The sequence below is a fragment of the Zingiber officinale genome, chromosome 2A, assembly GCF_018446385.1.
Source record: "Zingiber officinale cultivar Zhangliang chromosome 2A, Zo_v1.1, whole genome shotgun sequence".
NCBI lineage: Eukaryota > Viridiplantae > Streptophyta > Magnoliopsida > Zingiberales > Zingiberaceae > Zingiber > Zingiber officinale.
In genome coordinates this window covers 13,361,683-13,378,437 of record NC_055988.1, presented here as the reverse complement: position 1 = coordinate 13,378,437, position 16,755 = coordinate 13,361,683, and the positions used below count along the sequence as shown (strand labels likewise).

The 16,755-nt window shown below is 38.9% G+C and overlaps 1 protein-coding gene across 2 annotated transcripts; it reads left to right on the top strand.

Annotated features, from left to right (window-relative positions):
• Positions 1–301: 301 nt before the first annotated feature.
• On the top strand, positions 302–2,375 carry LOC122040765 (myb family transcription factor IPN2-like). 2 transcript variants are annotated; one of them, XM_042600193.1, is made up of 6 exons: positions 302–824; positions 906–982; positions 1,054–1,114; positions 1,210–1,273; positions 1,344–1,413; positions 1,610–2,375. In XM_042600193.1, exons 1-6 carry the CDS (start codon positions 635–637, stop codon positions 2,156–2,158), a joined length of 1,011 nt encoding a protein of 336 aa, XP_042456127.1. In that variant the 5' UTR covers positions 302–634; the 3' UTR covers positions 2,159–2,375. The 2 variants fall into 2 exon arrangements, with proteins under 2 accessions (XP_042456127.1, XP_042456128.1); XM_042600194.1 differs by having other exon boundaries at positions 305–824; positions 1,213–1,273.
• Positions 2,376–16,755: the final 14,380 nt, after the last annotated feature.

Genomic DNA, 16,755 nt, shown 5'->3' with positions numbered 1-16,755 from the left:
ATAGATCTTTAAACTTGTTCGATTTGGCGCCTAATACATCTTGAAATTCATCCCACATTAAAAGTTATAACCTGCATTAGAAACAATAGGGTTTGCATGTATAACACAACCCTTTTTTTTTGCATAAAGGAAAAAAAATCCTAAGGGACCCTTGGCATATTGATAAAATTGCGTGTGATTTTGATGGTTACATATTCGGGTTGAATACAAAGTGAGATGGTGTATAATAGATTCTTCATTTGGATATGTATTAGCGAGAGTTTCGTGTATAGGAATGTCCTTTTAAAGAAAAAAAAAATCTAATTCTCAAAAAAACTTGGTTGTTTTTCCAAAAGATGATTGAGAGCATCAAGAAGATCAGGCTGGCCAAAGAGTTGGAGGGGGGAGAGAGAGAGCGCGCGCTCATGATCCATGAATATAATTAATGACTTTTAATCATGAGACAACCATGCATGGCTTCTTTCCATGAGAGCTCTTTCATGATCTCCTCAGAAATCGAACCCTATTCCTACTTTTGATTTGTTCTTGAATCTCTTCCAAGAATTCCCCAGCCGCGGCAGCTGAAGGAGCTAGGAGAACCAGAGAGAGAGAGAGAGAGAGAGGGAAAGGAGCAAAGAGAAGTAGCAAGAAGGGAATGTTCCCCGCAGCTTCCAGGAAGCCTCCGTCCACCCCTATGAATTCCTCTACGCACGAGAGGGCTCCCATGTGCGTCCAAGGTGACTCCGGCCTCGTCCTCACCACCGACCCCAAGCCGCGCCTCCGGTGGACGGCTGAGCTCCACGACCGCTTCGTCGACGCCGTCAACCAGCTCGGCGGCCCAGACAGTACTACTAATTAACCCTCAGATTTCTCTAATTACAGAGTGTTTATAATTTCCTCAATTCTTACGATTACTGTCCCTATAGAGGCCACGCCCAAGACGATCATGAGGGTGATGGGTGTCAAAGGTCTCACTCTCTATCATCTCAAGAGCCACCTTCAGGTAGCTAACTAATCATCAATATCTCGACATGATCCGTCAAAACTAATTTCAAAATTTTAATTTTGATGCAGAAATTCAGGCTTGGCAAGCAACCACATAGAGAATTCAACGATCATTATTCATTCAAGGAAGGTAATATAATTAAGCGTAGTTACTATCTACTTATTATATATACATATAAATTCCTTGTTAATTAATTTACAAACAAATTTTTGATTAAATTAAAGCAGCAATGGATCTGCAAAGAAATACTGCCTCTTCATCCCGAATAATGGGTCGATCCATGAATGAGTGAGTTGTATACATGTGTTATTTATTCTATAATATAATATAGAAGAATAATGGATTGCATATATATCAGGGTTTTGCATGGCACAGAAGCTCACAGGATGCAGCTGGAAGTCCATAGGAGATTGCATGAACAATTAGAGGCAATGTTTATATACTTTCTCTTGCTCCTGTTTTTTACAGAATCATGGTGTTTCAAGTTATAGCCGAGTTAGTTATCACATGATAGATTTATAAAATTGAATAAGAATTAAATCCCGACAAAGATCGAGAATTACCCTCGCAATGAGAGGAATTAATATTGAGTTATTTAATAATTTTGAATGAGTTTTTTTGCAGGTTCAGAAGCATCTACAGATCAGGATCGAAGCCCAAGGAAAGTACATGCAAAGCATACTGGAGAAAGCGTATCAAACGCTTGCAGCAGGTCAAGGCACGGAGGCAGCAGGGGAGCAACTAGGGTTCGTCCACGACATGGCAGACCTGCAACTTTTTGGTGGTACCGGAGACCTGCAGCTCGATAACTCGCACCAACTGCACTTGGGAAGCATTCACCATCTGCAGCCTCCTGATCATGGCCTGTACCTGACTGCTAGCCCTGCCCTAATTGGCAAGAAGATGATCATGGCCGGCGAGAAGAGCCCGTTCATTTGGGACGATGAGGCCGAGGACGACGACAGCCAGCTTCACAACATTGGCATTGATGTTGCACCGGGAGTGATCGACGACGGCGGCTACGAGGCAAAGCCAACGATCCCAAATGCCGACGACGACAAGTTAGTGCTCGAGGGAACGGCGAAGATGGATAGACCGTCGCCATTGCGAGTGCTTAATCATCCTCTTTCCGTGGAAGCCATCAACGGCATGTTAATTAATAATAGGAGGTAATTAACTTTGTCCAGAGATATAGTGATTCCTAAATATCATTACAATTTCTGATCTTAATTAAATATCGTACAAGGACATTATATTAATTAATTCGGTGTTATGTTAATTTCTTTTGAGAGCAAGAGTTTTAAGAGGATGTATGAGTAGAAGCAAGCTTAATTAGCTTCCAGTACTGTAACATATATGAATGTATATTTGCTTCACTTCGTTAGGGTAAGATGCACGAGTATAAATTAAAAGAGTCTAATTTCGAATCCCAAATAATTCATCCTGCATCAAAAGAAAAGCAGCGCAGCTTCCTTGCAATGTTTCTTGTGGGTGTGGAGCAGTTGCAGTATCCGAGGTGCATTTATGCTTCTGCCTTTTGTTCTGGATATTGTTGAATTAAAGTGGCCAATGCTCCTGATGTATAAATAGATGCCCTTCTAGTGCATCGTAACGGGATAAAGAAGAAGAAGAGAGAAGTGGAGAGGTTCATCTCTTTCTCTGTATCTGACTCAACTTTATCACATCATTGTCATCATTTATTCAGCTGCTGGAGAGAGCTGTTTTTTTTTTTTCCACCCAGACTTTGATCCCGATCATATCTTAGTTTCTTCATCTACCTACCGCAGCCTATGGCCAAACCAAAGCACTTTAGAAATTAAATAACATATATAGTTTTGAAATTTACTTAAAGTGGTGTTACCCAAAGGGTAAAGTCAGTACATTAAAGGCAACCTTTTTTGAATAAAGTCATAGTTATTGTAGATTAATTCTTCAATAGTTATTGACAGAAAGTAATACTCTTGAAAATTTTATGAACCTAGCAAATTCATAGAGACTTCCCGAGTTTAGTTCAGAAATGATCACCATAATCACCAGCAAGAATCACAACAATCAAAAAATAACAGCAAGAAAACATACAACTTCTGGTTGTATAGACAACACACATGAAGAATAATTATTATTTTACGGACTGATAAAAGGGAGGATTTGTAGAGAAAATTAAAAAAAAATGTCATCCTCAAGATTTTTTCAAAAAAAATAAATATTTAATAGCATAGGATAATCTCTCAAATAGCTTATATAGACAAATTATGACTCATAATAGATAAAATTATCAAAAATACCCTAATAAAAAACAGAAATGATCAAAAATAGTAAAATAAATATTTGAAACCTCTCAAAAATCCTAAAAGTTATTTTTCGAATCTAAAATTTGATCGTTACAAGTTCCACCCAGTAATAATTCTAGATTTCTAAATGAGTTTCAATTCAAGTCAAACAACATCTGGTTCTAATATCAGAATCAAAAGTTATGACTTTTTAAAATTTGAGAGGTCTTCTTGAATTGATCCTATGTCAATAACACGGTTTTAGCCAATCTAACCAACATACAAATTCTAAATAGATTATGCGGTTCCCATGGCGTAGCGCAGACGGTGGGCGCATAACATCTCTAGCATAATGGCAAGGGTCGATTCTCAAGAACTGATGATTTGGGAATTACCCTACCATACACCTAACGTGTGTGTACCTATATTTACCTCCCTTAATATCCATGGGGTCAGTGTTGGTGTAATTTTCCTAGGTCAAGATTGACCAGTTTGACTAAGCTTGATTTGACTCAAGCTTGAGTCTTGATATTTGACAATATATGGAGATTACAGATGCAATTGTCCATATGAGGAGATTGTTGATGCAATTCTCTATTGGTTAAGGTTTGACCAGTTTTATGTGAAGAAAAGTCAAGTAGGTCAAGGTTGACCAGATACTTGGCTGGAAAGTCCTAACTGGAGGTTAAGTAAGGGTAAGTCCAACAAGAAGGTTGGTAAAAGAAGAAAATCCAAGTGGATCACTATTGACCGGACACTTGGTGTGGAAAGTCCTGATGAATGAAACTAGACAGAAGGAAAATTCTAATGAGTGAAACTAGGTGAAAGTCTTGGTGAGTGAAGCCAGACAGTTGAAAGCCCTAGTGAGTGAAGCTAGGTAGAAGAAAAATCCTAATGAGTGAAGCTACATGAAATTCCTGGTGAGTGAAGGCAGACAGTTAAAAGTCCTGGTGAGTGAAGCTAGGCATGCGAAAATCCAGGTGGATCAAGGTTGACCGGACACTTGATGATTAGAAGTCCAAGTAGGTCAAAGGTTTAACCAAATACTTGGGACAAGGAGAAAAGTCTAAGTGGGTTAAGGATTGACCAAACACTTGGTGAAGAACTCCTAGTAGATCAAGGTTGACCAGAAGAAAACAATGAAGAGTCCTAATAGGTCAAGGTTTGTCGGATGTTGGGTAAAGAACCCTAGACTTTAGTTAGGGAAGTTAGGGTTTGGTAATCGACTAGGTTAGTCGATTACCGTAGCTTAATCGATTAGGATGATCGATTAAAGCTATTTTCGTGAAATGCACAGAGAGTGCGTAAGCGATTAAGAAGGAAGGCTTAATTGCTTACGGGGTTTATCACGCAAACAAAAAGCTTCCTAATCGATTATGGTAATCGCTTAAGAAGGCTTAATCGATTACGGTAACTGATTAAGCTCGAAAAACTAGCCGTTATCATCTCGATAAAAGGCGTTCACATGGATTCTCTTTGAATCGCTCTTTTACTCTTCTTACAATTCTCTCAGGTAATACTGCCAGTTCTTGAGACTTCTTGGAGACAAGTGTTGCTGCACTTCTAAGGTCAAGAGGCGCTTCAAACAAAAAGAAGGAGAAAGCTAGGGTTTCATTCATTATAATCTTGTAAGATTTTATTTTGTATTAGCTTGTATTTCTTTGTGAGAGAACTTGTATGAGGTTTCTCCACATCCGGTTGTTGCTGAGAAAGAGTTTATTTGATAGTGGTTGTGTGAGAGAGGACTGAATTCTTGGATTAGTCACCTCGTATGAGATGGATACCAAGTAAATCATTAGCGTTAGCATTAGGAGCTTGCTTCGAGTCTATTCCATTGCAAATCATCATCATCGAAGCATGACAAGTTATTCACCCATTCTCCCCCTCTAGCTCCGAAATGACCCAACAAGTAGTAGCAGAGCGAGACCGCTCTTCACCGGACTCATCACCGGAAGGGCAACAAGCTAGAGAAAGAAGAAGTTGAAGTCCAAATTTCAACAAGTCAAAGACTTCATCAAGAGGAGCTCAACTTCAAAATGAAATTCTGAGATAGACTCGGATTCGACACAAGGGTGCCTCCACCATTCACATCAACGAGCTTCGATTCTTGGAAATCAAGAATCAAAAACTTCTTTATGATAGAGATAGAACAATGGTTTGCCCTAATGGAAGGATTTCAAGCTCCAACAAATGACAAGGGCAAGTGCATCAAAAGGAGCAAATGGAGTTAAGAGCAAATCCAAATATGTGAGGCCAATGATATAGTAACCAAGCTTTTGGTCAATTTATTGCCTAGTAATATCTTGAACAAGATAGGAGAATTTGAAGATGTCAAGGAGCTTTGGAGCAAGTTGACAAAGATTCATGAGACCCCCTCCACTACACCAAAACAAGACAAATTAAAAGAAGACAACTCTTTGGATCAAAGGAGAAGGGGAGTCCGAAGTTGAGAGATGCACAACATCGGAAGAAGAAGATCAAGAAACTTCATCCTCAATGAAGTGCAACGAAGAAGACAAAGAGGGAGTATACTCTTTGTTTCATATGCAAGAGGATGAAGATGAAGAGGCCTCCACCTCTAGGATTGAGGGGGAGTATTATTCATTGACACTGGGGCAAGAAGAAGATTCTACTTCCGGGTAAAATGGAGAAGAAGATTGTGCCACCTCCACAAGTCAAGCAAAATAAAATGGAGGAACATGTACCATCCCTACAATCAAAGGTATAGAAATTTTAACTATTAATAATAAAAATCATATCATTTACTTTGAGTGTAGGGAACATGGGTAATATAAGAGCAAGTGTCCCAAGTTGGTCGGGAAAAAGGGCCAAATGACACCAAAGGGCAAGGAGAAGCCCAAGAACGCCGATCCCATGGTACGCAAGGGAAAGGAGCACATTGTGTACTTCTTGTGTAAACAAAATAGACATTACCGAAGCTAATGTCCAAAGGGGAAGAATCCGATCAAAGTCAAAGGAGGAAGCTAAAGTCAAGGGGAAGCTTCTAAGAAGAAACTCAAGGTATCATTTATTGAACCAACTCCTTTGACTCATGATAAAAAAGCATGTTAGGTCTAGTTTATATCATTTTAATGATATTTATCATGAAAATAGGAAGCATGATAGGATTAAAAAAAAATATGTAGTTTTTCATGTCAGAACCACATCACCTAAGGTTAGGAAGGTAAATAATAATCTAGGCAAAAATTCTATGGATTTTAGATATAAGCCTAGAAATAGAAATACTCAATGACCTAATGAAAAATTAAAATCTAAGGATTTAAGGATGGAAAACCAAGCCTTGAGATCAAGACTTGATAAATTAGAAAATACCCTAAAAAGAATGGAAAATATCTTTAAGGGACAAAATGAGTACAACCTAGGTTTAGGAATGCAAGAGACATCCTATGGCCATAGAGGCTTGGGATACAAACTTAAAATCAAGAAGAATGTGTCTTCTTATCATAGAGTTCCATATAGTTATGGAACTAACTCTAGGTCTAAGAGTCAAGTCAAGGTTACAAGGAAGGTCATCCCTAGAACTAACCTTGAGAAGACCAATGTGACTAAGGCTTCTAAAAAGCCTAAGAAAGTTACTAATAAGGTTACAAGGGAAGCTATTCCTAGAGTTGACCTAGAGGAGAGGAGCATGGCCAAGGCGTCTAAGAAGCCTAGGAAGGTCATTGAAAGGTAACTAGGGAAGTTATTCCTAGTGAATATCTAGAATACTCAAGGAGCACAAATAGATTTTAGATTCCTAGGAGTATATTCTCTACACCCTAGATGGGTTTAGAGAGTGTCAACTTTAATTGAAAGTGTAACGACCCAGCCCCTCAGCCCCTTGGACGGCCCAACTGGCGACCCCTTGGCGGTCCCTTGGACGGCCCCACTGGCGACCCCTTATGTCGTCGACCGACGACCCTCGGGCGTGTGTCGTTACTCACAAGGTCTTTCCACCCATGGCCAGTGGATTTTTGCCTTCCCTAGGATTCGAACTCTAGATCTCCAAATTAAGTACTAGAGTTTATGAATCCTGGTAGTCAAGTGAGCGCCACTCACTTGGCTACCAAGATTCATAAACTCTAGTACTTAACCTGGAGGTCTGGAGTTCGAATCTTGGGGAAGGCAAAAATCCCCTGGCCAAGGGTGGAAAGACCTTGTGAGTAACGACACACGCTCGAGGGTCATCGGTCGACGACATTAGGGGTCGTCAGTTGGGCCGTCAGTGGGGCCACCCAAGGGACCGCCAAATGGGCCACCAGTTGGGCCGCCCAAGGGGCCGAGGGGCCGGGTCGTTACAATAAAAAGGTGCCTTTTATTGTAACGACCTGACCTCTCGGCCCCTTGGGCGGCCCATTTGGCGGGCCCTTGACGGTCCCTTGGGCGGCCCAACTGGTGACCCCTTATGTCGTCGACCAACGACCCTCGACCGTGTCGTTACTCACTAGGTCTTCCCACCCCTGGCCAGTGAATTTTTGTCTTCCCCAGGATTCGAACTCTAGAGCTCTAGGATAAGTACTAGAGTTTATGAATCCTGGTAGCCAAGTGAGTGGTCGCTCACTTGGCTACCAGGATTCATAAACTCTAGTACTTATCCTGGAGGTCTAGAGTTCGAATCCTGGGGAAGGCAAAAATCCACTGGTCAGGGGTGGGAAGACCTAGTAAGTAACAGCACGGCCGAGGGTCGTCGGTCGACGGCATAAGGGGTCGCCAGTTGGGCCGCCCAAGAGGTCGAGGGGTCAGGTCGTTACAGAAAGGGTAGTTAACTTAACTTTAAAAAAGTTGATACTTGGAAGTCATTTTTAAGGTATTGTTACACCTTGAAAATAAAAAGGATTAAATGATTACTCCTTAAAAGAGTAAAATGTGTCAAACTTTGAGAAATTAGATTTAATTTAAATTGGCACAAATAGAAAAGGGTCAAGAAATGCTAAGTTGGGATTTTGACATTTTCTTAGAAAGATAAGGACAATCTAGGATTAATTTTTAGTTAGCAAAGATCTAGAGATACTTAGATAGATAATCTATGTATATTTATTTATGCTAAATTACCATGATTATTTGCCCATCCTATCCATGACATCATATTTTGCATTCATTCTTAATATGAAAAATATAAAAATATCATGTCATGTCATACATACATCATGTGGCTAAAATAGTTTTTCTTTTGAAAAATATATTCATTATGATGTATGTCATAAATCATCATGTATTATTTTAAATTCCTAGTAATTAAGGACAATGACATTTATCAACAAGTGCATCCTACTTGGATGATCAACTTAACAATGCCTAGATAGATATACATGATCCCTTAGATTAGGGCAAAATCAAAATCTACATCTCACAAAGACCATAAGGTAACTTGTATGTGTTTTAGTACACATTAGATACAAGTGAGATGTTAAGATAATGAACAAGACTCAAGATGTTGATTTAGTGCATCTATTTGAGTTTTAGTTTTATCAAAACACATAGTTATGTGTTATTCAATCATTGGGAAAGTTAATATACAAGTCATGTGCACATAGCCCAATGAACATGGTTCGAAATTAGTTTTGAAAATAATTTCAAAATACTTTTGGAAAACCTTGGTGAAGACTATTTGTTGATAGCAATCACCATTGGAAAGTTAAACATAAAGTTGGAAGAAACATTGAAGTTTTCAAGAGTTTTCAATTTTTTGCCAATCTTTGAAAATAAAATATATTTTTTTAGAAAATTATTTTTTCATGAAAATGTGTGCCTTAAATAATGTCTACAAGAATTTTCATGATTTTTAAAATTTTATAAAAATTTTAGAATATTTATGAAATTTGGACATAATTCTATTTCAGAAATAAAAAATGGTAATTGATTAGTGCAATCGATTACCCATCTGAATCGATTAAGGTGAGTTCCCGTGAGCATAGTAGCTCACGGAATTGATTAGAGTAATCGATTAAAGGTCTTAATCGATTACAACAATCAATTAACACCTGGGAATCGATTGAATCCCAACTTCAGTCGATTCTGGCCGATCTTAAGCTATTAAGAGCTTTCTTTAAGCGCTTAAGAACCTGATTTCAGCTTAAATAAGTTTATTTAAGTTGAATAAGCCATGATTAGTCATGTTAACCATTCTAAACTCTAGGAAGAGCTTAGATAAGCATTTAAGGGTAGTTTTATTGTTGAAACAAGAAAGGATTGGTTAAAGAAGACTAAGTTGGAGTATAGGATGAGGTTTAGTTTCAAAGTTGAATGTTAAACCTCATAACCTGAAATTTTGGGTTTCCTAAAGGTTTAGGATTTCCAAGTCATTGTTGGTGCAATGACAGAAGTTTAGAGCATATTTTGAGAGGGAGCTACTCCTTAAAGACATGATTATTTTTACAACCAAATGGAAGGTTTTTCAACCTTCATGTTTATGCTTGGTCTAGGATGAGCATTTAGGCACAATGAAGGGTATGAAATCTTCATTGTGATGTTGTGAATAACATGTAGATAACTCTTCAGGGGGAGAGTTTTTGATATGTGCCAAAGGGAGAGAATGTAGGGGTTAAGTTAGGCCTTCATTAACCAAAGGGGGAGTTTGCCCTCTTGGAAAGGAAGAAAATGAAGAAAACTCTCATTCATGTTTTGGCATGAAGAAGAAGTTGCCGCTATGAGATTAGCCTAACTTAAACATATTGTCAAACATCAAAAAGGGAGATTATTGATGCAATTTCCCTAGGTCAAGGTTGACCAGTTTAACTAAGCTTGAATTAGCTCAAGCTTAAGTCTTGATATTTGAGTTTTAATATTTAACAATATATGAAGATTGTAGGTGCAATTGTCCATATGAGGAGATTGTTGATGCAATTCTCCATTGTCAAGGTTTGACTAGTTTTGTGTGAAGAAAAGTCAAGTAGGTCAAGGTTGACCTGATACTTGGCTGGAAAGTCCTAACTAGAGGTTAGGCAAGGGCAAATCTAACAAGAAGGTTGACAGAAGAAGAAAATCCAAGTGGGTCACTGTTGACCGGACACTTGGTGTGGAAAGTCCTGGTGAGTGAAACTAGGCAGAAGGAAAATTCTAATGAGTGAAGATAGGTGAAAGTCCTAGTGAGTGAAGCCAGACAGTTGAAAGTCTAATGAGTGAAGCTAGATAAAAGGAAAATCCTAGTGAGTGAAACTAAGTGAAACACCTGGTGAGTGAAGTCAAGCAGTTGAAAGTTCTAGTGAGTGAAGTCATGCAATTGAAATCTTGGTGAATGAAACCAGGTAAAAGTTCTGGTGAGTGAAGTCAGGCATGTGGAAATCCAGGTGGGTTAAGGTTGACCAGACACCTAGTGATTGAAAGTCTAATTAAGTTAAAGGTTTGACCGGATACTTGGCACAAGGAGAAAAGTCCAAGTGGGTCAAATGATTGACCGGACACTTGGTGAAGAAACCCTAGTAGGTCAAGGTTGACCAGAAGTCAAGCAATGAGGTGTCATAACAGGTAAAGGTTGATCGGATGTTGGGTAAAGAATCCTAGACTTCGGTTAGGGAAGTTAGGGTTTGGTAAACGACTATGTTAGTGGATTAATGTAACTTAATCGATCAGGGTGATCGATTAAAGATGTTTTCGCGAAATGCACAGAAAGTACGGTAAGCGATTAAGCAGGAAGGCTTAATTGCTTACGGGGTTTATCTCGCGAACAGAAAGCTTCCTAATCGATTATGGTAATCGATTAGGAAGACTTAATCGATTATGGTAATCGATTAGTAAGATCAAAAAACTAGTCATTATCAGCCCGATAAAAGGCATTAGTGTGGATTCTCTTTGAATCGCTCTTTTCCTCTTCTTACGATTCTCTCAGGTGATCATCGTCAGTTCTTGAAGTTTCTTGGAAACAAGTATTGTTGCACTTCCAAGGTTAAGAGGCGCTTCAAACAATAAGAAGGAGCAAGCTAGAGTTTCATTGATTGTAATCTTGTAAGATTTCATTTTGTATTAGCTTGTATATTTCTCCTCTTGTATTTCCTTGTGAGAGAACTTGTATGAGGTTTCTCCATCTCCGGTTGTTATCGAGAAGGAGTTTATTTGATAGTGGATATGTAAAAAAAGACCAAATCCTTAGATTAATCACCTTGTGTGACATGGATTCCAAGTAAATTATTAACATTAGAAGTGACTATATATATTATGCAATATTGTACAAAAACATTCCCGCATAACTCAGATTTGTTTAAGTGTTGTTTAAAATTATTTTATGATTTTAAAATGTTTAAAATTGGAAAAAAAAAATGCATATAATGGCTTCATAAGATTTTTAAAAAATGGATAGGACTGTTTATTTATGAATTTAGATCAATTCGATCCACATAGTAATTTTGTCCAAAATGATTACATAAACTTAACGGGTTTAAAATTGAAACACACAATAATTTTATAGAGTAGTCAAAAGAAAATACATATGACAACTTTTGAAATTTAGATATAAGAACAAGCGTTTAAAAGTTGATACATAATTAAAAATTAAGGTGCATGCCTTTTTATGGCTTAGATGTAATATGAAAAATAGTGAAAAGCATTCTACTTCAAACTAGCTAATTACAAGAGACATGCAGTTCCCATTAATTAAATAGATGCCCAACTCTAATTTCTTCATTTCCAAAGGCATCAAGGACACTCATTGCACAAGTAGATGCCCAACTCCATCAACTTCACCATGGAAGAACATATTCCACCCCACTACCAATAATTCGATAAGACATGATCAGATTCTTCATTCAGTACACAAGTTAGATGCCCACCCCTTAATTTCAGGTCCACAGTGGGAGAATCAATTCCCTACCCTTCCATGCCACCATGCTATTATGAATCTGCACCCCAAGGATAAGCTAGTTGGTGTGGCTCTATAAATAACCCTTTTGGGGTTTTGGAAGAAGAAGAAGAAGAAGAAGAAGAAGACTGGGCAGGGGAAGTGGAGGGCAAGGGCCATGAAGGCAGCACGTGTGGTAGGGGAGGGGGGCTCATGGGGCCATGAAGGTGTGGGAGATGAGGTGAGAAAGAAGTCTTACCTTGCAGCAGTGATCTCCATGGCCTTGGTGGAGAAACTGGCACAGAAGAAAAACTGGGAGCGTGCTAAGAACTCAGAAGACCCCATTAGGAGACTGATCTTCTTAGGGCCATGGAGCCACACATGAATTCTCTTATTCAAAGTGTGAAATTGCTCCTTCAACTTGGCTGGGGATTAGTGGCTTATAAGTAACTCTGTGAAATGTATAGACAGAAATGCTCACAATTAAGGGAGCTTATGATGTTTCAGTAATGGAAGACTTTACAAATTAGTATGAATATGGAATAATATGATTAACTCAAAGGTATTCAGTCTTCTTCTTAATTATCGAATAAATTCATAGTACAATTTATACATATTCATGGAGTTTATCTTTATAATATTTATTTCATTTGAAATTTAAATTCGGATTCTTTTATTACTTTTAAAGTATTTTATCAGCATTGCTGGTATTATTATTTAAATAAGAAGAATAAAAATAAAATTAAAAGAATATTAATTAAAGGGTAAAAATAAAATGAGCGCTCTATTTTTTTCTAAATTATTAAATGTCCATTTTAATTTTTTATTAAAATGGCACTTCAACCCTTATAGAATGACACAAATACCCAACGATACTGTTTCTATTATTATCCCATCTATATTTTCTATCTAAATCCTGAATTAACATGTTATAGTAATTATGAAACTGTAACTGTTAGTTATGTCATAGCGATTACGGTTCTATAACTGTTACAATTACAACAATTGTAGCTTATAATCACAAAAATTATGATTTCGTAACTATTACAATATGAAAAATAAATTTAATAAAGAGAACTAAAATTCTTTAAAGTCTCTAAAAAGATTTTAAACAACATTTTTACCTAATACTGAGTCGTTACATCTAATTACAATATAGATATCTGAACAACTTTTGATTTGATATATTATATGTCTCATTATTCAACCCGAGTAAAAAATTATGACTGATACAGTGTGTAATGAGCGGACCCAAGAAATGACCTGGCAATCAAAATCAAGGTGACGTAACAGTTAAAATCAAGGTGATGTGGCAGTCAAAGTCATGATAGGAGTATATTTCCCAATTAGCTTGGTGGTTTGCCCGACATCGAGGCTCTCAGGTCTAGCTTGATTGGATAACAAGTCATACGGGTAAGGGTCAATCGGTTAGAATAAAGGTCGGTCGGGCCTAAAACACTTAGTCTCATAACTCTCCATGTACACGCATTCGGATTATATATATGCTGGGTCTAAAGCACTCAGTCCCATAACCCTCCATGTGCACCAATCCAGATTACATATCGACCGGGTCTAATGCACTTAACCTCATAAATCTCTATATGTGCTCAGCTGGATGAGATACTGGCCGGACCTAAAGCACTTGACCTCACGCCTCTCTATGTGTGCCCGGTCAGATGACAGACCGGTCGGGCCTAAATCACTTATCCTTATTAATCTTTATGTGCGGGCGGTCAGATGATAGACCGGTCGAGCCTAAAACACTTAACCTCATAATTCTTGGATGATAGGTCGGTCGTGCCTAAAGCACTTAACCTCATAACTCTCGGATGATAGGTCGGTCGTGCCTAAAACACTTAACCTCATAACTCTCTATGTACGCCCGATCGGATGAAAGACCGGTCGGACCTAAATCACTTAACCTCACAACTGTCTATGTACGGCCATCCAAATGACAGACCAGCTAGGTTTGAAGCACTTGACCTTATAAATCTTTCTACATATGCCTGGTCAGATGAAAGTCCGGTTGGATCCAAGGTAGTCAACTTCATAAAGCTCTTCATACATGGTCGGCCATGAAGCCGATCGAAATTATGAAACTTAGTTGCATACTTACTTCCAAATGAATCTTTAGTACATAATTTTTTGGAGGGTTGTTTAAACGGATTTCTAGTAGACTCAATGTATCATATGAATCTCCAACTGAGTTTATGATAGCATTCAATACATAACAAAGCAGACAGACACAAAGTTGATCAACCTTATTAACTGGCCAAGATATATTCAACAGACAAACAACAGACAATATTTTAACAACCTGTCAGAATTATCAGGGAATATTCCTTTGGAACCTCCTTTGGAGGTTATCTTGTTTCCTATTGGGAGGCCATTTATGACAACATATTCCTATAACAGCTTCATCAAAGGCCTAAGTTGTAAACGACAAAAGAGGTACATCTGTGGATAGATAAAAGATTCATCGGATAATCATTACAGAACAAACTAACAAACTCCTACACACGATGACACCTCATGATCATGGAGGTTATGAGAAGTGGCATATAAAGGGGGGGGTCCTCTTCGTTAGCAAGGTATTCAATTTACATCATCTGAGTCTTATCTTCACGCGAACACTTTTCTCTGCTTTTCCTTCATCTAGAACCGTATTAATTTGAGTGTCGGAGGGCCTTGTCAGGGATCCCCTTCCCTAGTTTTTGGTCACTAACCCTCTGTTGGATTGTCGACGTGTGCACAGGATCACAAGGAGACCTCTCCAAGAAGGAAAAAGTCTTGCTCCAGTCAACTATGTAAGTACCCCGTGATAGCTTTGATGTGGTCAACCAAGTCAGAGTTAGGTCTGTTGGTGCAATTGACCTCCAAGGTTTAATGTATAACAAATATGTTTAATGGATCTTGATAAAGAGAAGTCCTAGTCATGGCTAGACAAGGGTGAAAGTCAACCGAGTGACTAGTCTTAACTGCGGTTAAGTATGGAAAGTCCTAGTTGAGGCTAGGCAAGGGAAATCTTGGTAGATCATGGAAGCTAGGTAGAAGGATTTAGTAGGTCTAGAGGATCCGATATTGAATCCCTGGTGAGCTAATCCAATACTGAGTCTTGGTGAGTGAAGCCAAGTGAAGAAAACCCTAAAGAGAGGTAACTCTAGGTTCTGGTGAGTGAAGCCAGATGGAGAAAATTCTAAGGGGATATAACCTTAGATAACAAGAAGTCTTGGAGTGAACTCTAAGCAAGGTTGATCTGATGGTTTCTGTTCAACCGCGCGTGGTCGACCGAACCAGTGAATCTTGGTAAACCTAAGTTTAGTTTTATCATACTGTTCTGTATTACTATTATTGCTGCTAGTTAATGTGATATTGCAGGAAAAAACTTAGTGAATTAGGTGATCATACATTGAGCAGAGAAAGTCTAAATAAGTCTAGAGGACCAAATGTTTGGTAGGTAAGTTGATGTTGTTGGAACCCCAAGGTACTTTGATGTGATCAAACAAGTTAAGTTAGGTCCTATTTGATTTAACCCTTGTGTCTAAGTGTGCAGGAGCTTAGGAGCACAAGAAGTCGAGCGGAAGACGCGGCTAGCGAGAAGGATGGCACGGGGAGAGAGCCAACAGGCTCGGTGCGTCCGAGGGACGAGGTGCCGCAGAAGAGTACACCAGTGGACGAAAAGAACGTTCACGACGTTCGAGAGATGAGAAATTGGGGAGGAAGGTTGCTCGAGGAGAAGATCGGAAGTTGGGTTCGGGTGATCCCTATTCTGGATGGCCGAGATCACCTAAGCTAGCGGAAGACCCGAACCGAGGCGAGCTAAACCGGAGCAAAGGTCTCGGACAGAAAAAGTCAATCGGAGTTGACTTTGGGGTCCGAGCGCCTAGAACCATTCCGAGCGCCCGAAACAGTCTGGGGCGCCCGAAACCCTTCCGAGTGCCCGGATTGAGTTTTTATCCAGATTACGGTCAAATCGTGATCCATGTGAAAGGGATAAAATTTTATCCCCCCCCCCAAGGGCGCCCGGAACCCTTCTAGGCACCCCGAACAGTGTTATAAATATAGCACTAATTTTTACAGTTAAATCAATTCACTTGTAATTCAATTCTCTATGCTATACTTTTCTGTCTGTGCTGTTAACGCTGTAAGAGGCTACTTTGCCCGAAGGAGATCTTCATATTGTGCGCCATATTCTCCTTGGATTAGCAATCTTTTGATTGCAACCCAAGTAACTCCTTTGTGTCTGCTTTCTTTTAATTAGTCTCTTTGCTTTTTATTTATAAGTGTTCTTTATTTAGTTATAAGCCAAGAAAGGGTTGTTTTATTTTTCAGGGCAATTCATCACTCCCCTCTTGCCGACCTTCAAAGGGACCAACAAAGGTAATTAACTGCAAAGGAGCGACGGTGAGGGCGTGCTCCATAAGGGAACAAACTCTAGGTCGTTGATCCAACTAAAGAAACCGAGGTGGTTTTCAAATTGAGATCAAGACAGTTCTACTATCAAATACTATTCATGCATCTTACCACTCATACATTATACTGTGCTAACCTTTATTTTGTAGAAACATATTTTGTTTAACTCTGTTTTGTAGCAGGCAGAACTCTATTTTGTAGCAACCTGTCTGATCAGTCGATCGAACCCAGAGATCAGTCGACTGAACCAGGTTGACTCAGATAAGAGATCAGGTCAAAAACCTGATCGGTCGATCAAACATTGATGATATAGCACT

Bases quoted from the DNA above. Each gene is read 5' to 3' on its own strand.
- LOC122040765 (XM_042600193.1), top strand. From the start codon at position 635: ATGTTCCCCGCAGCTTCCAGGAAGCCTCCGTCCACCCCTATGAATTCC. The intron at 825-905 runs GTACTACTAATT...CTGTCCCTATAG, and splicing joins CCAGCTCGGCGGCCCAGACA to AGGCCACGCCCAAGACGATC. The intron at 1,414-1,609 runs GCAATGTTTATA...GTTTTTTTGCAG, and splicing joins GATTGCATGAACAATTAGAG to GTTCAGAAGCATCTACAGAT.